Here is a 22,873-nt window from a genome sequence, read left to right on the forward strand (position 1 = left end):
CCAGCTTTGACTGAATCATTCAGACAGTTTGCTAGATAATACTGGCTGGATCAACCTTTTTTATTATTATTATTTTTTTGTAGAAAAAAGAAACACACAACTGATATTTAGCATTCTCTTTTATTTGGTGTATTAATTTATACAATTGTTTTTAAAAGTAATCTCCTAAAGCAAGTATGCTATATACACAATATATTTTTATGTCTAATAATTCATCAAATAACTTACACATTCAAATCATCTGTATTGTGTTGCAGTGTATAAAATATATGGAGGCAAACCTTAAAAATGCATAAAAAAAACAATAAAATAAAACAACATGAAACACACTCAGGTAAAAAGTGACTGTCTTTTACAAGTTTGAAGAATATGTGCAAAAGTTTGCAATTTTTTAAAAATATGAAATCATTTTCTGTCAGTTTGTTCACACTTATCAATAGGCGACATTTCAGGTTTAATGGTGTGTGTGTTTTACATGAAATGAGTGGGCGTGACAGAATCCGTGTACACTCTTGTTCTGTGGGTATTTAATAAAGATATGTTTTCAAACAGCACTTGATCCAGCAAGTAATATCAAACGATATTTTAATGCTTGTGTTGGATGTGTGGTATGTTATGAAATAAATCATAAACACGACCCATACCTGTTTTTTTTTTTACCCCCGAGATATGTATATTAAAAAAACTTTTCACTGCTGAGGTTCCCAACACTTGACTTTCTTTGGGGGGGTGGGCGGGTGAGGGGGGGTTCTTTCTAATAACTGAAAGTGTTTACTTGGATATAAGTGGATATTATCAATGTTTGTAAATAAAATTAATTTTAGTTTCGGCTACATTTAGTAATATGTATTGTGAAACATGCTCTAGTGCCATTAAACTAGGTTTTTTGTTAAGAATCATCAAAAGTTGTTTTAAAGCATACCAATTCATTACAAATGAATGAAATAAATATATAAATACATAAGTTTAAATGCTTATTGCTGCATTAATTTGCAATGAAAGCTAATAATATTAAAGGTACCATATTCCAGTTGTTACTATTGCGAGCAAAATTTTGGAAAAAAAACACCAAAGATTTTTTGATGGTTTGGAAACTTAACAGAAGTTTCCTGTGCACATTATTTATATCCAGTCTCAGCCATTTTTTTTCTTACAGTAATTGCTAAAATTATACTTAAATATGCATATATATTTTTTCAGAGCTACATGTACTGTATGGTACCAAAGCTTTGGTCAGCAAAATTATTTTAGGCCTCCAAGTATTCTGGCTCATGTAGAAAGAAATGTGACCCATTAAAGTATGGAGTAAGATCATTTTAGATACTGTACATCACACTACTCTTGCTTTCCGGTATGTTGCAAGCATGCAACAGGTAACGCTTTCAGACATGCACTTTTCTATTGACAGACTTGCCACATGCTGCTTAACCTTTAAAAAAAAAGGAATGTGCTGTAAGTACATGAAAGTGGCAAATACATGTGTAAGCAAATGCTGATGCTATCAAATGCCAATCTCTTATTATCTCCCAAATTTTTAGACTTTGATAATAACAAAAGTGTGTAACTGTAAACCGAGGCAGAAAATGGCTACATGGCTGTGACACCTGCAAAAGTGCTGTTCATCAACCCAAAACCATACAGACCTTAGAATACGATCAGTATCAGAATTGCAAACCATTCCATTCTTTTACAAATTTTACGAATTTAGTTCTCAAATAATGATAGAACACAGCATTATAATTTATAACGGAGGGGAAATGAACAATCATAGAAATGAAAGTCCACCATCTCTATTCATTGTGTAATGGATTAATGAACCAGACCCTGAGTCCTTGAGTGAGGTTACTTATTCACATCCAGCAGGCTAGCATGGAGCAAAACCTACAAACGAGGTCAGAGTTTGGGATTCTCACTCAAACCCAAACATAATGTTCAACAAAAACTTTCAGCTTCATGGTGATGACCTTCTGAATTATTATTCTCCTTGCTCATACAAGCCTAATGTTCTTAAAGGTTGCAATCCTTCCCCCTAAGGTATAGAAGCGAAGTCTTCTAGTCATGGAAGGTTACATCAGTGCTACATCTTGGCAGTCCAGGGTCGGATATAGGCCTTTGGAGCCCTGTGGCTGTTGTACTATTGACAAGTATCTGAGAAGTTGAGGAGAGGTGGATGGGAGGAAGTGATTTGGAATGTTGATGTTTGGAGAGGATATCTTCATTTGCTTTAGGGCTATGGGGCTGAGTTGTCTCCTGGTCCTGCTCAGAGAAAAAGAGAGAGTGTATAAAAATAAACATTATATATATATTTATATATATGATGATATATTTCAGATCATCAAACTTATTTAAATATTAGTAAAAGATAACTTGAGTGAACACAACATGCAGTTTTTAAATGGAGGTTTTTAATTATTAAGGGAAAACATAATCCAAAACTACATGGCCCTGTGTGAAAATGTGTTTGCCCCCTAAACCCAATAACTGGTTGTGCCATCCTTAGCAGCAACAACTGCAATCAAGCGTTCGCGATAACTTGCGATGAGTCTGTTACAGCACTTTGGAGGAATTTATGGTCCACTCATCTATGCAGAATTGTTGTAATTCAGCCACATTGGAGGGTTTTTGAGCATGAACCACCTTTTTAAAGTCATGCCACAGCATCTCAATAGGATTCAGGTCAGGACTTTGACTAGGCCACTAGTCTTCACTTTGTTTTTCTTCAGCCATTCAGAGGTGGACTTGCTGGTGTGTTTTGGATCATTGTCCTGCTGCAGAACCTAAGCTCGCTTCAGCTTGAGGTCACGAACAGATGGCCAGACAGTCTCCTTCAGGATTTTTTGGTAAACAGCAGAATTCATGGTTCCAAAACAGCCCGAGACCATCACACTACCACCACCATATTTTACTGTTGGTATGATTTTCTTTTTCTGAAATGCAAATGCTTTTACATCAGACGTAATGGGACACACACCTTCCAAAAAGTTCAACTTTTGTCTTGTCAGTCCACAGAGTATTTTTCCAAAAGTCTTGGGGATCATCAATATGTTTTCTGGCAAAACTGAGACGAGCCCTTATGTTCTTTTTGGTCAACAGCGGTTTTCGTCTTGGAACTCTGCCATCTAGACCATTATTGCACATCTCTTTTTTATATTGGGGTCATGAACACTGACCTTAATGAGGCAAGTGAGGCCTGCAGTTTTTTGGATGTTGTTGTGGGGTCTTTTGTGACCTCTTGGATGAGTCGTCGCTGTGCTCTTGGGGTATTTTTGGTCGGGCGGCCACTCCTGGAAGGGTTCTTCACTGTTCCATGTTTTTGCCATTTGTGAACAATGGCTCTCACTGTGGTTCACTGGAGTCCCAAAGCTTTAGAAATGGCTTTATAACCTTTTATAGACTAATAGATCTCAATTACTTTCTCTCTCATTTGTTTCTGAATTTGTTTGGATCTTGGCATGATGTCTAGCTTTTGAGGATCTTTTGGTCTACTTCACTTTGTCAGGCAGGTCCTATTTAAGAGATTTCTTGATTGTGAACAGGTGTGGCAGTAATCAGGCCTGGGTGTGGCTAGAGAAATTTATCTCAGGTGTGATATCACAGTTTTAACAAGGGGCAAACACTTTTTCACACAGGGCCATTTTTTATTATTTTTTTTCCCTCAATAATAAAAACCTTCATATAAAAACTGCATTTTGTGTTTTCTTTTACTAATATTTAAATTAGTTTGATGATATGAAACATTAAAGTGTGACAAACATGCAAAACAATTAGAAAACACTATTTACACCACTTTATAATTATGTATAAACATTTAATGTAGTTACAATTACTGTATAATTTTGGAAGGAGCCTCCAATGTTAGAGCAAAAATTAGGTACAGGATAGAATTCAGAACAGAGGGCTTTGCACTTGCTTGGTAACATAAGATATGTTTTTTGTCTCATTAATGTTAAGAGGGGAAAAACAGCTGTTTATATGACGATGTGATCACATGAATGAACTTTGTTTGCAGATGCTTGACACCAATAAATAAATAAGTAAATAATAAATAATCTAACTATAGATTTATACACCGCTAATGGACTCAGGTAGGATAGGGGTATAGACCCCAAGCTTCGCTTACAGGGAAAGAAAACATAATTAAGTGCCTTAATGGCTGCCCTTCAAATGGAAAAATGTGATGAAATGCCCTGTAGAATTTCCATACCAGCAAGAAAACAAGAAGTGCCCTCTAGGGTGCTTTTCTACTCGGGAACACATAAAACAATGCCCTATAGGGTCCTCTGCCTACTACAGGAATCTCAAGTTTGCGCTTACTCTGTTTAGAGTGTGCGTGCCTTTTGGAAAGTGTTAGGTGAATGTTACCTGCAGGGCAGGTGTTAGGGTTTGGCTGGTGTTGAGTGGAGATTGTGCTCTGATGGTCTGTTTCTCTAGACCTGCGGTGACTGCAGTGTATGTAGGAGGGCCTGTGGATGAGCTTCTTTGTAGTAAGCACAAGATAGCCTTGATGTCTGTCGTCATCTGAGACTCCAGCCTGGAAAAACACAAAGACTGTAAACTGCAGCTCTGAACATATCAATTCAAGATACTTTCACTTATTACAGTTTACCCATATCTGCAGAGAACAGAACCAAATAGCCCATATAGAAGAAGTATAATAATAAACCATAGGAGTAAACCAGTGATCACAACCTGTACATAAATATTGTCAGAAAAGCACCTGGGAATGCATATAAAATACTGTATTTATTTATTTGAAGATCTTATTTTCTTTTGAGTTGAGTTTGACCAATAAAATAAAATTAAACATATTAGATCTGGAGCTCAGAAAGGCAGGCTTATGAAAGTATTTAGATAATGACCCGCATTGAACGGGATGATCCGCTGTGGCGACCCCTAATGGGAGAAGCCGAATGACCGGCACTTTGCGTTTCCTTTTTGGGTACTGAAATAGCTTCTTCTACAAAAATAATAATAATAAAAACTGTTTTTAAGTGTCTTTATGTGCATGCACAAGTGTGTATTTTGTTTTTAAGTGCACATTTCACAGCCGACAGTATCTGTGGAGCAGGATGAACTATATTTACCCAGGAGCAAAATAAATTCAAACGAGAGAGGAAGAGAGAGAATGAAAGAAAGAAAGAAAGAAAGAAAGAAAGAAAGAAAGAAAGAAAGAAAGAAAGAAAGAAAGAAAGAAAGAAAGAAAGAAAGAGAAAAAGGCAGATCATTGTGGGTTAGGCTTCTAAAAATGATCAGAGATGTGAGACTCAGCTGGTGCAGGATTTCTGTGTGTATTTTCCCCCTCAGCCAACAATTCAGCTAAAAATACCACCTGCTGTTAGTCTGCTGTCTGCCAGTGTGTTTATTTGTATATATGTGAATCTCTGTGTGTGTGTTTATGTGTGTGTATTGATCACTGAGCTACGTCTGCTGTTCGCACCCTGTCTATTTTCCACATGCACGAGTGACAACACTGAACATTGTTCTCTTTTGGTACTTAGATACATTTGTCAAATAGAGAAGGTGCGAGTGTGTGTAAATGGTTTTAAATACACCTTATTTTAGCACACACCATTTTGTTCTAACATTTGGTTACTCATGCTAATGCCAATGGTGCCATCTTGGGCTATGGATAATGTACAACATGTATGGTTCTCTGCTGAGTCCACTTCCAGAGTGAAGTATCCACAAATAGGCTTACCATCTGGATTGTTGTGTGCCCAGAGTGGTTTAGTGATAGTTTGGGTTGCGGGACAGTATCATGGCATTCCCTGTTACCGCTAATTGCGCTAGATGGCCCGTGTATGCACCAGTACACACAGCAAAAGTGTTTGTTGTTTGATAAATGTAAAATTGAAACTAAACATCTCCCATGGTTTACACAGTGGAGATATAAATATTATTGAGCCTTTTTGGTGTGTTTTGGAGAAACGAGGGAAGAAATATTTTCCTGCACCAGCACCACATAGTGACCTGGCCACTCCTCTGCAAGACGAATGTCTCAAAATCTCTCTGGCCAGTTTGCATAGTAATCATAGTAATGATTATAATAATATAGTAATTACTGTAGTCTTAAAACGTGTGTTTTTAGTCCATGTATATATGTGTATTCTGATTGTGTATGAAACTCTGATACCTGTTCAGGTGATGCTGCAGGTGGTCCAATCTCTGTTGTACTTCTCCATATGTGAGGTCACAGTCTAGCTCCTCCTCTTTCTCCCTTTTTAGCTTGTGAAACGGAGCTTGTGAATCTTCCAATGTATGCCTTGGCCTCACACTGTCCCAGTCAGCACTCGACCTTTCTGTATGCGCGCGCACACACACACACACACACACACACACACACACACACACACACACACACACACACACACACACACAAACACACACACACACACACACAGAATTACACTCTATGCTTTTAGTAGACTTTTTATCCTACACTGTATTTATAGATGTTATCGAAATCACTAGGGTAACCAACAGAGCAGCATTATGCTATTATTATTTACTGCTTTTGTGCCACCCGAGATACCCCTATCTCTGAGCCGCAGCCTAACAGAAACACTACAGACAAAAGGTTATCTTCTGCTTCCACCTGTGTGTTTAAAAGCCCCCAAAAAAACCCACTAGGGGTCAGAAGAGACGCTAACGATGCCATTCGATCAAACCCGCCATAAAAATGACACCATTGTGCAAAGTCTGAAACTGTCTTCAAGCTCAAACATCAATTGCTTTTCTCACTGTGAAAGTTTTTCCAGGAAGATGCATTGAAAAATGTGTGAGTCTAATCAAAATAAACAATAGATGAAATATAGCATATAGGTATAAATATTGCACAGGTTGCACAAGAATTATGCTTACACTAAATAAATAAAAATATTATTTTATTATATTATAAATTGAATATTATATATATATATATATATATATATATATATATATATATATATATATATATATATATATATATATATATATATATATATTTGAATAATTTAAAAAAATGTTACATGAAATCTAAACTCAAGATTAATATTTGAATTGACAGTTCATCAAACCTAAGCATGTAATCACTCAATAACTGTTGCTGTATATGGTTTGTACATGTGAATTCATTATATGACATGACACATTTTATGATACTGTACGTTATTTCTTTTAAAAAGCTAAGACAGGTCAACATTCTAAGAGCAATCCATTTTCCTTTAGTCATGTGAGAAGGAAGTACCTCCTTGATGGCTATGTAAAATTGATATTACTTGACATCAAGTGCATGCTGAGGAGAACTTCCTGGAAATGATAAGTCAGGGGGTTTTCATAAAGCCTTAAAAATAACTGTAATATATCTTAGGCTTCTAAAAGACCTGTTCCAGTGAGGCCTGAGCTTTTCCTACTTCTCCTCAATGTTATTCTTTAAAATGTATTAAGTGTATTGTCTGATTGCTTTGTTAAATTGTATAGTCCTCTGTGTCCTGTTTTCTGAGGCAATAATTGATGGGTTTTAGGAATATATAGGAATTATATTTGGGGAAAATCTAAAGTTGTTTGATTTATTATATTTCCTGGAAACATCATTCAAACTGAAAGTCTATATAATTTGAGCTTATGTTTATGTATTAAAAGAATTCAGTCTAACAAATACAATGCTGACAACATTAATTTGCAACTGATTTCTCAAATCAGAAGGTTTTAATAAATTTTCTTACTCAGCAGCTTTAGAATGAGCTGTTCCAACTGTAACATAAAGGATAGCTTTATATTATTGCGCTAGTTTTAATATATTATTGTTCTTATTTTAACAGCTTTTTAAATAGCAATTTGTATGGCATATAATCTAAGGCTAATAATAAAAAGATTTTAATCATTATTTTAAGATTTTAATAAAAATATTCTTGGTTAAAAAACAAATGGAATCCTGTTAATGGAAATAGAAATTTTTGGAAGGAGTTTCAAGTGTTTATTTTTTGTAATTGTAAGGTTTGTAAGGTGAAGTTTTTCCTGTCTCTCAGTCAGATGACAAGTTGTACCGTATATTCTGGACTTGAGCTGCTACTTTTTTTCCACGCTTTCCCGTGGCTTAAACAATGAAGCGGCTAATTTATGGATTTTTCCTGGGTTTTTCCCGGTTTCACAAACTTCAAGCCAAAAAACTGAACCCCATAACATTAGACCAATGAAACTGCTGAACGGGTTTAAGGGAACCAATGAAACTCTTTATATTAAATCAGATGCGCTCCCACTGAATTGGGACGCACCACATCATAAATATGGATGAGGTTCCTCTGACGTTTGACCTGCCACTCACTCGGACTGGCAACAGGAAATGCGAATCATTCGTCACGCTGAAAACAACCGGGCATGAAAAAACGCACTTCACCTGTGTTCTGAGCTGCACGGCATCGGGAGAAAAGCTTCACCGATGGTGATTTTTAAATGCACGGCGATGCCAAAAGAAAAACTCCAGAGAGAAATTGTTGTAAAAGGAAGGAGGAAGACAGTGAACAATGACTTTCTTGGTAGGCTACTGTTTAGATACACGCCGTGTAACAGACACTGTCTTTCATTAAAGCCTTTGTAAAGTTCATTAGTTTCAATGTAGGAACCTGCGGCTTATAGACAGGTGCGGCTTATTTATGTTCAAAATAAAAATCTTTGTACAATTCAGTGGGTGTGGCTAATATTTGGTTGCGCTTAATAGTCCGGAAATTACAGTAATTCTGTCATTAAACTTAAAAAAAAAAAATAAAAAATTTTAAGTGTGGCTAATAAGAAAACTATTATTTATAGCTACTATAATGTGATAACATGAACTTACAATCTTTTAACAACAGTAAATGCATTTAAAAAGTATTATTCACTAATAAACACAAAATTGCAATATTTATATACAATTTATATTTATATATAATATATTTTCAAAATAATCCATTCCAGCCCAAAATGTGTAATTTCTCTTATAACACAACAGTTTGCCAAATATAAAAAAAAAAAATTGTTGTTCTTTACACATTGGATTACATTAAGGCAAGCATAATGAGCCATAATAACCTCAGTGTGCCCTCCAAGTGTGTTGGTGTTGCTGTGCCATTCAGTAACAAGACAAAATAGAGTTAATTGTGAAGGTTTAGGAGAAACTTGAAGATGGCACTTTTTTAAAGGAAAAACAAACATAGCAGAGAGTACAGTAATAAATGCAGAGCTAAGTTTCTTCCCATATAAGTTTTAAAATAAATTCTAATGTTAAGTCCATCACAGAGTCTTATATTTATTTCCATTAGAAACATGATCAGCCATATTCCTTATAGATAGATTTCACCTGTTTCACTAGGCTTAAAGACAGTGATGATGTCTTACCATAGTAACATGCCTCTTTTTCCAGCTTGTCACTAAACGGGCTACAATCAGAGGTCAGGGTATAACCGTCTACACATGGATATTCCATTATTCCAGCTGCCTGATTTCTTTGCTGCTCCTCCTTGAAAGTCCTGCAGTCATCAGAGCCTCTTTTCGAGCTGAGTCGTGACTCGCGACATTCCTTCTTGGTCTCATTTTCCATGTCCTTGATGCTACCCCCTGTGGGATGTCATCAACACCGGTTAAAGGAACACCCTGTTATGTAGCACAGAGTCCCAGCCTCCACTGGGAGCCTCCAGAGAAAACAATAATACCACTTAACAAACACACACAGTGTTATATGTAAAAAGGAGGGTTTGCACATAAAGTAAAAATCCTTTTAAGAAATCTCTAATACCTAACTATCCAAATAACCTTTTTATTTGCTTTTAAATAATTAGAATTTAGTAATAAAATATACTGTCTTTACTAAATAAGATTTTACTGCAAGAGATTAATTGAAAATGGTTCTAAACAAAATTCCCGCTAATTCCAATTAACGTGGTGAAAGTGAGGTTATGCGCCTTCCATAAAAGCAATATGGCCAAAGTTAATTGTATAAGAATGTTGTCCACTGGTATATAAAAAATCTGCTGAAATTCTTTCAGGAATAATTTTCTGAGTGACCTTGGTTATTGGCCAATATTTGTTTTCATCAACAGAATAATTAGAAAAAGAATTAACATCTATGTTTAAAAGGAGAATAAAAAGGAGCCAAGACACCAAGAATGCATTATTGCATACAAGAGACATATCGAATGCACAATAAAACCTTGATAATATGCATAAACTGGAAGTTGCATCATTTATTAATATTCTTATTATTACTATTATTATTATTATCATCATTATTATTATTATTATTATTGTTAGTAGTAGTTGTAGTACCTTTGGTTTGCTTACAACTGAAAGAAATTTTTCTCTTGTCCTTCTCAATATTGTCTTCTCCGTCTGAGTCACTTCCTTGTGAATAACTAGTCTGTGTTGAAAAGACACATACAGAAACCATTACTCCTATGGTCAGCTTTTACAAAGTGGCTTCTTGTAATAAGCTTAGAAAACACACTCTTTTATAGTGCCAAAAAAGTCTTACCTTGGTGTTCTCATCTCTCAGGTTAAAAGTAAGCTCCAGGTTGGTAAGAAAGTGGTCAGAGAACTCAGGGTACATATCCAGCACCTCCAGCAGGTCTTCCCGGTTGATTGTGTGCAGATCACAGTAGCTCAGAGCTCGCACATCTGCTTTTGACTTTCCCGGTTTTGCATACAAGTGGATCATCTCTCCAAAGATGTCATTCTTGCCTGTAAAGAGAAGAATGTGGTTATGAAAGTTTTAAGCATACGTTGCATAAAAGATGTAGAGTGCTGACACTGAAATTAATTTAATGAGCAATTCAGACCAGAACCAGAATTGAAAGGGAACTCAATCCAAAAATGGGATTATAGACTATTACACTTCTTTAACTAAAATGTAAAGTTATTTAAGGGTTTTAAAGTATTTAGGGTCTCAGCAGCAGTTCTTAAGGTACAAATATCTTATCCCTTGAAGCTTATTTAGAGTATGTACAACTTGGTGATTAAAATACAGATTTTTGGAAACAGTTTGGCCTTGTTAAAGAAGCAATAAAGAAGTGAACAGAATGTCAGCATTAACAGATCAGTCGTCTTTCCCAGTTGCACTGCATCATGTAAATCATAAGAGGGTTGAGAGAGAGAAACAGAGAGAAAGAGAGAGAGAGAGAGAGAGAGAGAGTTAAACCTGAGAATTGTTTAAATCTTAAAAGTCTTTTTGTAAAACAAGGTCCGAAAGTATCAACCTGCACTCATCTGTGTCATTCATTATTTAAGCACAGATTGGCCTGATGCTGGTTTACACTTTGATGTTCACAGACGATCCATCATATGTGGCTGACAGGCTTTGCTTTCTGTCTTCAAAAGGAATAGGAGTACTTTTGATAATCACACTAAATTCAAGCCCACTGTAAATGTGCGGCAGTCTGGAAGAACCTGTTAGATGTTGCAGTGGTTGAATTGTGACAAACATCCCAAAAAAAGAGCGAGAGAGAGAAAAGAAAGATTTCTTGATGATAGATATGAAGGCAGTTTAACAAAAGAAGCTGTAAAAAAAAATCAGCTGATAAAAACTGACGAAATCCGTACTAACTAAGTTTGCTTTCTTCAAACAGCATTCATCAAGTTTTGCGCAAGTTGTTGGATAGCCACATACCATAGCAAAAAGAATGTGAGAGTAGTCCATTTAGTTTCTAATCAGATCCTGGTTTTAAATCATTAAATGCAATTATATCCTTTTACTTTTGCAAGTAATCAGCTTTACTTGCAAATGCTACATTTTTACATTTGGCAGAGATTTTTGTAAAAGCGAATCATATTTTATGTACCTTGCCATAGGACTTGGAGTAGAACTATTTAAAAATAGCTTATGATGACAACAATTTCATTACAGAAAGTCTAAAATTTAGGTCATATTTTGGGTGCTTCTAACATTTCTTTGTCTGCAGCTTATTTTATTAGTATTCTGAATGACTGAATTAAGGCCTCTATCACACTACAGGATCTATTTGTTGCAGTCTCTGTTCCCGCACCACACTGAGTTTTCTGCACATGATCCAACTACGTCAGATAATCCAACAGTGTTCAGCAAGTGAGAAAAAAGTCTGCTTAGAAGTGTCAAGGTTTAGCACACTTGCCAGACACATGCACAATGCCTCTGATAATATCAGGAGACTTGCTTACTGATTACAGCTGATCAGACAATTAAAACATTAACATGATCTCTGGATTAAAAAATAAAACAAAAACACAACACTCAATAAACTCACTAGTACCTGCTCACTTTCCGGCCATTATGTATATAGTAACTTAAATGAATTAATTATTTTACTGTAACCACTTTATCCTGGCTAAGGTTTCTCGTAGTAACAGTTACCTCGAAGATGTTTAAAGGCTGAAAAAGGCTTATGGTTTATGGATGATTAATTAAAATAGAGATGCTAATTTTAAAAAAAGTGTATGTCCAAAAATTCTATATTTATTCTGATATGCATTTTTTCTGAAGAGATTTTACTTTAAAATAAACTTTTCCCAAACAGGTATGTATATTATTTAAAGTTAAAGAGATAACAGTTGCAAGTTTGGATTGTTGGGCAAGTTTAAGAAACTGTGGATAAAAAAACTATATTTTAAAAATTATATAGTTTTGATTCAATAATTCCACGTTTTTTTTTTCAGGTTGATGCATTAAAATAAAAATCTACCTTTGCTTATGCTCATTTTCCCTATGTAATGGTTTGTCATACACTTGAATTAATATGGTAAAACACTCAATTTCTAAAATGACAGTACTTTCTTTTTTCAGACCTGTTTTTGAGCTAGCTATAGTGTTTCACAGAATATGGATATACTCATGGCTGTCCACTGAGACTCTGTGTGTATGTAGCCACTGAGAAACAGGCCTCCACGGAGTTGATTTGCACTGGTAGAACATTTAGCTTTGCTATTACTTAAAAATCTAAATAACATAGAAAATAAACACATGAACGCTGGCATGCATATTCATACAAATACATTTAAAAAAAGCACCAGTAAGTGTCCTTTTAAAAGGCACTGTGGATGTCTGCACATTTAGTCTAAGCTTTTTTTTTTTTTTTTATATGGGACACAGCCATTACCTGTGAATGCAGTCATAATTATAGTAACTAGTGAAACAAAATAGACTTAAATCAGGAGAGAAATGGCTGAAATGTCAAAGCTGCAGTAATTAAATCAGTGCCAGCCAAACAAAAATTTTTTTAAAATGACAGCAATTTCTCAAAACTTACAAATTGTATCATTTAATTATTGTTAGTTCTTGTTCATTTTTTTCAAAATGTGAAAATGCAGCAACAATAACTGCTAAACATCGCACATACCCACAGCAATGCTGTATTGACATAAAGGCATATTTATTTTATTCCAGTGTTTATAGAGCCAAAATTCTTGAATTACAGTAATGTTTTTTCCTCTCAGTTATTTGAAAAGGTCTACTTGCACTCTCCAATTCCCCTTTCAACTATTCTTTTTTTTAAATCTATAATGATTAGTCAACATTGCTATAAGGTGCTCTTAGGCTCTTTATTGTCTCCTAGCCCCCAGACAAATAAGCCCATTTTAAATTGTAATTGATTAAAGCAAATAATCTGTCTACACAAAACTAACATTAACAGCAACCAAAGCCTTTTAAATGTCATTCTTAGGCTGTGCATTATAAGAAAACTGAGACAGACAAATCAATATTGACAGATCCATCAATGGATGTAAAATAATGAGATTCCTGCTTTGCACTCCAGACTAATAAAACAATCCAAAAGTGTTCTTTTTGAGAAAACCTATTGACCACAACTAAGATGGAGCAATATGAGAATATGCTATCATCGTCACAATACCATTTTCTAAATGAACTGGCAGTACAGTCAGACAGGAGTATAGCTAGACAGGGTCTATTCATAATATAACAATAGGGCTAAATCAAGATTTAAAAAAACATTTAAAGCAAAATTACCTAGAATGGCCACTACAATGTCATCCTTCAGGATCTCGATGGAACCTCGAGAAAGAAAGTAAAGTGCTGTAAGGACATCTCCACAGTGAACCAGTGTGTCTCCTGGGGGAGCATGGGTTGTCTTAAAGCGCATTGCCAGAGCACGCAAGCAGCCTTTTGTGGCCCCACGGAAGGCCTTACAGTCTTGTAGAAGGCTCCGGTTCAGATGGAGACAGATATCAGCTTGTAAGCACTCTGGAAAGCCCTTTAACACCTAGAATAGAAAGATTACAGAAATAGACAGAGATTATAAATACGAAATGCTCAGTTTATTAAAAAGCTAATGTTTTAATTTGTAACATATTTATATATATATATATATATATATATATATATATATATATATATATATATATATATATATATATATATATATATATATATACACACACACACACACAATATACATTATATATATATATATATATATATATATATATATATATATATATATATATATATATATATATATATATATATATATACACACACACACACACACACACACACACACACACACAATATACATTTTATATATATATATATATATATATATATATATATATATATATATATATATATATATATATACACACACACACCGTATTTTTCGGACTATAAGCTGCTACATTTTTCCTACGTTTTGAACCCCACGGCTTAAACAACAAAGCGGCTAATTTATTAATTTTTCCTGGGTTTTTCCCGGTTTAACAAACTTAAAGCCAAAAAACTGTGCCCCATAACATAAGACCAATTAAATTTCCGAAAGGAAACGAAAAAAACGCACCTCACCTGTGTTCTGAGCTGCACGGCATTGGGAAAAAAAAGGTTTTTTTTAAACGCACGACGATGCCAAAAGATAAACTCCCGAGAGAAATAGTTGTGAAAGGAAGAAGGAAGACAGTGAACAATAACTTTCTTGGTAGACTACTGTTTAGATACAAGCCGTTGTAATGCGTTAAATCTGGGTTAAGGGATAGCTCGAGTTGTAACTCCATTTGCAACAGAAATCATATAAGCACAGACAGGTTTCCAAAACTCCTGCTTTTTTATTTTTCTTGGCAACAGTGTTACGGGTTAGTCAAAGAAACTTAGAAATGAGCATCAGAAAATAATAAGGACATAATCCTTGTCTTGACCACACGCAGTAATACCGGAAAAATGCTGTGCCAGGCTGTGCAAGCACAACATATTTCACCCGTTACACCGTGTGTAACGTGTCTTTCGTTAAAGCCTGTGTAAAGTACATTAGTGTAGACACCTGCGGCTTATAGACAGGTGCGGCTTATTTATCTAAAAAATTGAAATATTTGTAAAATTCAGTGGGTGCGGCTTATATATGGGTGCGCTTCATAGTCCGGAAATTACGGTGTATATATATATATATATATATATATATATATATATATATATATATATATATATATATATATATATATATATATATATATATTTTTGCATATACAGTACCCTTTTTATAGTTAGATGCTGTCATATCCAAACATAACAGTTCATACTCTATAAACAGGGTAAAAATTTCATGAAATAACATGCACACGCCAAGTAAAACAGTATTGTGCATCTCACTGTGTTGACCACTACAATAGTAATAGACATCCCACAAAAAAAGGGAGAGACAAAGAGGAACATGCAAACTATAAAACAGAAGTATTCTGCAATGACGGTGATAACCTGCTGAACTTGCTAGCAGCCTTGAAAGCTTTCGAATTCAGGCACATTTTTTTGCTTTTTTCCCCACAACACCTTATATGTAAGCAACAAGATCATCAGGCTAAAAGACCTTTACACAAAATATTAAAGCATATGCAAAGCTGAAATGACATTCTTATTGAAAATAATAAATGAAGTAAGATGAAAAGTGCTCTATGAAGGGAAGGTCTGGAGTGTCTGCAAATAACAGGCAGTGGAGGGGACGAGAATGAGAATGGCTAAGAAAAATCCTGTTTTTTTTTTTTATTTTTTTTTTTTTATAAATACCTCCTGCATCCAAGTGTGATGAGGCCATTCCATTTCGTATGGAGCAAAATGGAGAGAAACAGGTTTTGCATTCATTATGCATATTTACAACACATTTCACTTGATTTACTACATGTCCTAGAGGAGCTAAATTAAAACCTACAGTAGATTTGTAACTCAACATTGCTGACCACTGGAAAAAATCCTGAGTGATTGAGTTTAGAATAGCCCTTTCATTTGACAAATTCCACATCTTCCACAATGATCAGTGTGGAGTATTAAAAGCTTGAATATGGACAAATATGAAAATTCTAGCTATACAGAAATAGCTAATGCATGAATTAATTGATTATGCCTCCCTCATCCCCAACATACAGACGCACCATGTTCATGTCAATGCCATTAGTATAGTTCCATGAATGTTGAAAATACTCCTCCAGCCGCTGCCTGAGTGGGTTGGGGATCTGGTGGAAGCGGATAAACTCCTTTACACGCAGCATCTGAGTGTGATACCGTGCTGTTCCTGAGTAGAGCCGCTGAATGATAGCAGATACGTTCCCAAAGATGCTGGCATACATTAGAGCTAGACAGAACGAGAATGAAAGATTTTGAATGTAAGTATCCATGAGAATGAGACAACAAATTAATATATAAAATGTTCCAGTTACATCTACACTAACAACAACAAATTGGAACAGTTCACAAGTGTAAACAGGGACCAGATAGTATAGCTTTTGATGGGAAGTTGCCAATTTAGCCAGATAAGGTCAAATTGGCCAGATACGGTCAGGGCGCTGTGCAAATGCATTCTAGAAAATTGTGTGCTTACAACTTTGTGGCAGCATATGGGTGTGATTGATAGATGCCAACATACTTTTGGCCATGTTCTTGGAGGGTTAGGTATTGCAGTATTTCTAACTGTAGCCCATCTATTGCTAGTGTATGCATAATTTGTTAGCCTTTACTTCCACCATCAGTGAAAAACAGACCACCAGTTAACAGATACCATTTGATTGATTGTGTATTCTCAGCACAGCTGCAACAATATAAACTCTATTAGACACTCCTACACAAGAAAAGTATAGCATAGGTGTAAAGTATAGCACAGGTGTAAAGTATTACCTGACTCAAAGGTGTGAAATTCCAATTTCTTTTTTCGAGTTAAAAATATTGATGCAAATTTTCGACTTACGCCACATTTGTCTACAGTTTAATCTCACTTGACTCTATATTAGACACCCCTACCAGATTGGTCACCTTTTACATATAACTTCAAGGACTGTAGTTCTTCTTTTACACTGCATTAAGGCAAAGAATTTTCAAAGCAAAACAGCAGTTTTATTAAGGTGTTTAAAATACCCAGCAACACTGGTACACCTGATACACTTGTATCATTGATCATGCACTAATTATTGTCAGCACAGCCATCAGAAAGTAAACACCCAAATAATTTGGTAAAAAGTTGGCATTTGTGGTTTGTTTCCATTGACAAATGTCATCTCATTGAATTTTCAAGGCATAATTCAAACATAAAGCAGCTCATACTCACATCCAATAAGCATGACACAGATAGAAAAGATCTTCTCCGAGTTTGTATTTGGTGAGACATTGCCAAAGCCCACACTGGTTAGACTGCTGAAAGTGAAATACAGTGCAGTGACATATTTGTCCTTAATTGAGGGTCCAGAATTGGGGTCACTACTGTTGTAACGTTTTCCAATAGACACTCCAAGATTATCCAGCCAGCCAATCTTGTGCTTTAGATAAGGCTTCTCTACATTACCAATGGCATACCAGATACAGGCAAGCCAATGGGCAATAAGTGCAAAGATGCACATGAGGAGCATTAGCACTGCTGCTCCATACTCAGAGTAGCGGTCCAGCTTCCTGGCCACCCGGACTAATCTCAGCAGCCTGGCCGTCTTCAACAGACCAATCAGAGTAGTTGTCTAAAGACAAATGAGATTACAGGTTAGAGATGTACCCACAATTATACAACACAATTAAATGAATTGTGACTGCAGAATGTACAGATAAGTACTATTAGGTTCAGGTTTTCCTAAATGAAACTCACTACTCATTACCCAGGACAATTATTTAAATCTCATCTCTCAGGAAAAAAATATTAGGTAAGGAACCAAATCAACATAAGCAGCTGTAAATGCTGGCAAAATATATTGTCTAAAACTTTTTTCCTAAGTGCATTCCTTCAGCATTTGCATGAAGTGGGAAAGCAAAAGCAAAGTCTTATGACATAAACCTAATAATTTCAGTTCCCCAAGGGAACGAGACGCTGCGTCGCAGCGCTTTGGGAACGCCTTGCGTTGTCCACGCTCTGAACCACATGTGAAATCCGGCCAATAGACAAGTGGTGACGTGATCGGCGGGTGATGTCACGTAAACCAGGAAGCTACAAAATGGCTAAGCGATGGTAGCGACATTAGCTTCTTTCTGTACAGGTAAGCGCTTTGTGTGTGACTGTGCAGTCATGAGCTTACATGCAAGCAGAATTCCGACTGCATGTTCCTTCTTGACCCGCTTCATTTCAGGGTTGTTGGTGGGTACACGCAGCCGATGTGTTGTTTGCTTAGCTTAGGAGCATGCTTAGTCAGCTCTCAAATTAGTAAACTATTAGCATTTTTAGCCATGTGGCTATGCGCTCCTGGTTGTTGGCCAAGCTCCCATTGGAAAGCAATTGTTCGACGGTTCCTTTTCCCGGTGCGTGTAACGCGGTGCTCCGCGACCCTCTGCGCCGCATCGCCTCGGCAAGCACAGAACCTGAGCCGCAGGGCTCGCAGGCTGGCCTAGCACGGGGCTGATGAATCCTCTCCAGCCTCTCCTGCTGGGCCGAGCTCCTGCGTAACACGGTGCTCTGTATTTCTTCCTCAGAAGAGGAGAATTGTCGGATGCTATCGAGCCCATGACTTGTCTAGGTGTCTAGGTCCTGGGAGACCCCATACGAGGCCTGTACCTTTGCCCCGCATTCGCTGTACGCGAATATAGTAGGGTTCAGGGAATGCGGCTATGTAGAGATGCCGGCTGGCTATCTCTCCCCAGGTGATGCATCGCTGAAGGCTTCGGTATTGCCTACAAAAGCCACTTTTGCCCCGCCATAGTGGGACACAGGCAGACTCTAAATGCCACATTTACAAATGTAAATGTACTCTGGTCCTGGAACGGGAACTGCGCACCCTCCTAAGGAAAGGGGCCATCAGGGTGGTTCCTCCGTTGGTCAGAGAGTCAGGCTACTACAGCCAGTATTTCATTGTTCCGAAGGAGGATGGTGGGTTGCGTCTGATCCTAGATCTGAGCTCCTTGAACCGCTCACTCGTAAGACTCAGGTTCAGGATGCTCACTCTCAAAGAGGTCGTGTCTCAGATACAGTGCGGAAAATAAGTATTTGAACACCCTGCTATTTTGCAAGTTCTCCCACTTAGAAATCATGGAGGGGTCTGAAATTGTCATCGTAGGTGCATGTCCACTGTAAGAGACATAATCTAAAAAAAAAAAAATCCAGAAATCACAATGTATGATTTATTAACTATTTATTTGTATGATACAGCTGCAAATAAGTATTTGAACACCTGAGAAAGTCAATGTTAATATTTGGTACAGTAGCCAGGTTTGCACACACTGCAGGAGGGATTTTGGCCCACTCCTCCACACAGATCTTCTCTAGATCAGTCAGGTTTCTGGCCTGTCGCTGAGAAACACCGAGTTTGAGCTCCCTCCAAAGATTCTCTATTGGGTTTAGGTCTGGAGACTGGCTAGGCCACGCCAGAACCTTGATATGCTTCTTACAGAGCCACTCCTTGGTTATCCTGGCTGTGTGCTTCGGGTCATTGTCACGTTGGAAGACCCAGCCTCGACCCATCTTCAATGCTCTAACTGAGGGAAGGAGGTTGTTCCCCAAAATCTCGCAATACATGGCCCTGGTCATCCTCTCCTTAATACAGTGCAGTCGCCCTGTCCCATGTGCAGAAAAACACCGCCAAAGCATGATGCTACCACCCCCATGCTTCACAGTAGGGATGGTGTTCTTGGGATGGTACTTATCATTCTTCTTCCTCCAAACACGTTTAGTGGAATTATGACCCAAAAGTTCTATTTTGGTCTCATCTGACTACCTGACTTTCTCCCATGGCTCCTCTGGATCATTCAAATGGTCATTGGCAAACTTAAAACGTGCCTGGACATGTGCTGGTTTAAGCAGGGGAACCTTCCGTGCCATGCATGATTTCAAACCATGACGTCTTAGTGTATTACCAACAGTAACCTTGGAAACGGTGGTCCCAGCTCTTTTCAGGTCATTGACCAGCTCCTCCTGTGTAGTTCTGGGCTGATTTCTCACCTTCCTTAGGATCATTGAGACCCCACGAGGTGAGATCTTGCATGGAGCCCCAGTCCGAGGGAGATTGACAGTCATTCAACAGTGGACCTTTTTTCACCAAGCTGCTTGGCAATTTCCCCGTAGCCCTTTCCAGCCTTGTGGAGGTGTACAATTTTGTCCCTAGTGTCTTTGGACAGCTCTTTGGTCTTGGCCATGTTAGTAGTTGGATTCTTACTGATTGTATGGGGTGGACAGGTGTCTTTATGCAGCTAACGATCTCAAACAGGTGCATCTAATTTAGGATAATAAATGTAGTGGAGGTGGACATTTTAAAGGCAGACTAACAGGTCTTTATGGGTCAGAATTCTAGCTGATAGACAGGTGTTTAAATACTTATTTGCAGCTGTATCATACAAATAAATAGTTTAAAAATCATATATTGTGATTTCTGGATTTTTTTTTTTTAATTATGTCTCTCACAGTGAAAATGCACCTACGATGACAATTTCAGACCCCTCCATGATTTTTAAGTGGGAGAACTTGCAAAATAGAAGGGTGTTCAAATATTAATTTTCCTCACTGTATATCTGAAAGACTCATATTTTCATAGCCATCCCTCCCGCACACAGTAGGTTCCTGAGGTTTGCTTCGGGGGCGGAGCTTACCAATACCAGGTCCTTCCGTTTGGCCTAGCACTCTCACCCCACACCTTCACAAAATGCATGAATGCGCCGCTAGCCCTGCTGCGGCTTCGGGCTTCCGTGTTTTGAACTATATCGACGACTGGTTAAAATTAAGGCAATTCGCCATTGAGATGTCGTTCTTGCCTGCATGGGGTTGGGACTGAATGCCGGGAAGAGTGTGCTTTTCTCCACGGCAGAGAACCACCTTCCTGGGCTTAGTGTGGGACTCGACCATGTTGTGGGCACGATTGTCTTCCGCCCGGATCGAAGCTATCCTTACAGCAGTCAGGAGAGTTAAAGAAGGCCAGTCACTCACTGTGAAGTAGTTCCAGAGGCTGCTGGGTCTCATGCCAGCAGCGTCCAATGTGATTCCACTTGGCCTCCTTCATATGAGATCCCTCCAGTGGTGGCTCTGGGACTAAGGGTTCTTCCAAAAGGACAATCTACACCGTACCATCAATGACTCGTGGCGAGCCCTTCGAGCCTTATAATGAGGAGAGAACTGACATTCCTGTCCCAAAGTCCTCCCAGGAGGGATCTCCTCTCTCTGGAAGGGAGAACCCTGGTTCACCCCTGCCCAGAGTTATAGAGGCTATGGAAGTAGCGCCTGAGGAGGCACAGATTTTAGCAGCTGGTCTCTCTACTGAGGTAGTGGAGACCATCCTCCATTCCAGAGCTCCCTCCACAAGGAGGTCATATGCTGCTAGGTGACATCTGTTCGCTACGTGGTGTGAGCACCACCAGTTGGACCCAGTTAACCTCCAGGTTTGCCACAGGGTTGACTTCTTCAACCCTGAAGGTTTACGTGTCTGCTATCGTGGCTTATATTACCCCACCTGCGGGGCAGTCGCTGGGTAGACAATCTCCGGGCTGAGCCCCGGGATGTGAACCAGAGTGCCTGTCTGGGACTTGGCTGTTGTGTTGGTGGCTCTATCTGAGCCCTTCTTCGAGCCCCTAGCTGAAGTTGCCCGTAGGTACCTGTCCGTAAAGACCTATTGGCATTTTCCTCCCTGAAGAGGGTCGGGGACCTACAGGCTCTGTTCGTGGCCCCGTCTCACCTAGAGTTTGCCCCTGGCATGGCCAGTGCATTCCTCTACCCAAAACCCGGGTACAAACCTGTCGTGCTGCAGGCATACTGCCCTCCCCCTTCTTAGGCACCGACCAGGAGAAGCAAAACCTACTGTGTCCAGTGCGAGCATAGAATGAGTCCGTGGAGGAAGCAATGTTTTTCTGCTATAGCCCTAACAGGAAACGGTTTCCAGCCAATAAGCAGACTCTCAGTAGGTGGATTGTGGATGCTATCTCATCATCTTACAAGTCCTATGGTCTCCCCCCTCCGCTCAGGGTCAAGGCCTACTCCTCTCGGATTGTGTTGGCCTCTATTGCCTGGTCCGCTGAAGTCCCACTCCGGGACATCTGCGACGCTGCGGGCTGGTCCACCCCGCTGACCTTTATAAGGTTTTATGACCTCGACCTTAGGGCCACTCTGGGCTTCTCTGTTCTACACTCTGGTTGTGTAGGGTCTGGTCAGTGTGGCGTGATTGGACACTCGTTCCCAAAGCGTTGCAACGCAGCACAAAATTCCTGAATGGGAAACGTCTTTAGGTTATGTATGTAACCCTAGTTCCCAGAGGGAAGGAGATGCTGTGTCCCTGGGCCACACTCCCTGCATCCCTGCGGCACTTACCTTCTCTTTGTCAGAAGCTAATGTCGCCATCATCGCTTAGGTTTGTTCGACGTCACCCGCCGATGACGTCATGACTTGCCTATTGGGCGGATTTCACACGTGGTTCAGAGCGTGGACAACGCGAGGCGTTTCCAAAGCGTTGCGACGCAGCGTTTTGTTCCCTCAGGGAACTAGGGTTACATACGTAACCTGGAGACGTTGTCAACTTG

General features: G+C 38.3%; 1 protein-coding gene across 2 annotated transcripts in view; it reads right to left on the reverse strand.

Annotated features, from left to right (window-relative positions):
• Positions 1-106: 106 nt before the first annotated feature.
• LOC310724141 (potassium voltage-gated channel subfamily H member 7) overlaps positions 107-22,873 on the reverse strand; it is a 63,126-nt gene continuing 40,359 nt past the window's right edge. For both annotated transcript variants that reach the window (XM_083537874.1, XM_083537873.1), the window contains 9 exons: positions 17,514-17,913; positions 16,348-16,547; positions 13,949-14,201; positions 10,487-10,692; positions 10,282-10,372; positions 9,355-9,573; positions 6,134-6,299; positions 4,363-4,531; positions 107-2,256 (listed from right to left, as the gene is read on the reverse strand). In XM_083537874.1, the coding sequence (XP_083394000.1) occupies positions 2,053-2,256; positions 4,363-4,531; positions 6,134-6,299; positions 9,355-9,573; positions 10,282-10,372; positions 10,487-10,692; positions 13,949-14,201; positions 16,348-16,547; positions 17,514-17,913 (1,908 nt within the window). In that variant the 3' untranslated portion in view covers positions 107-2,052. The remainder of the gene's footprint in view (positions 2,257-4,362; positions 4,532-6,133; positions 6,300-9,354; positions 9,574-10,281; positions 10,373-10,486; positions 10,693-13,948; positions 14,202-16,347; positions 16,548-17,513; positions 17,914-22,873) is intronic.

Source organism: Silurus aristotelis (assembly GCF_946808225.1).
Source record: "Silurus aristotelis genome assembly, chromosome: 3".
NCBI classification, from domain to species: Eukaryota; Metazoa; Chordata; class Actinopteri; order Siluriformes; family Siluridae; genus Silurus; species Silurus aristotelis.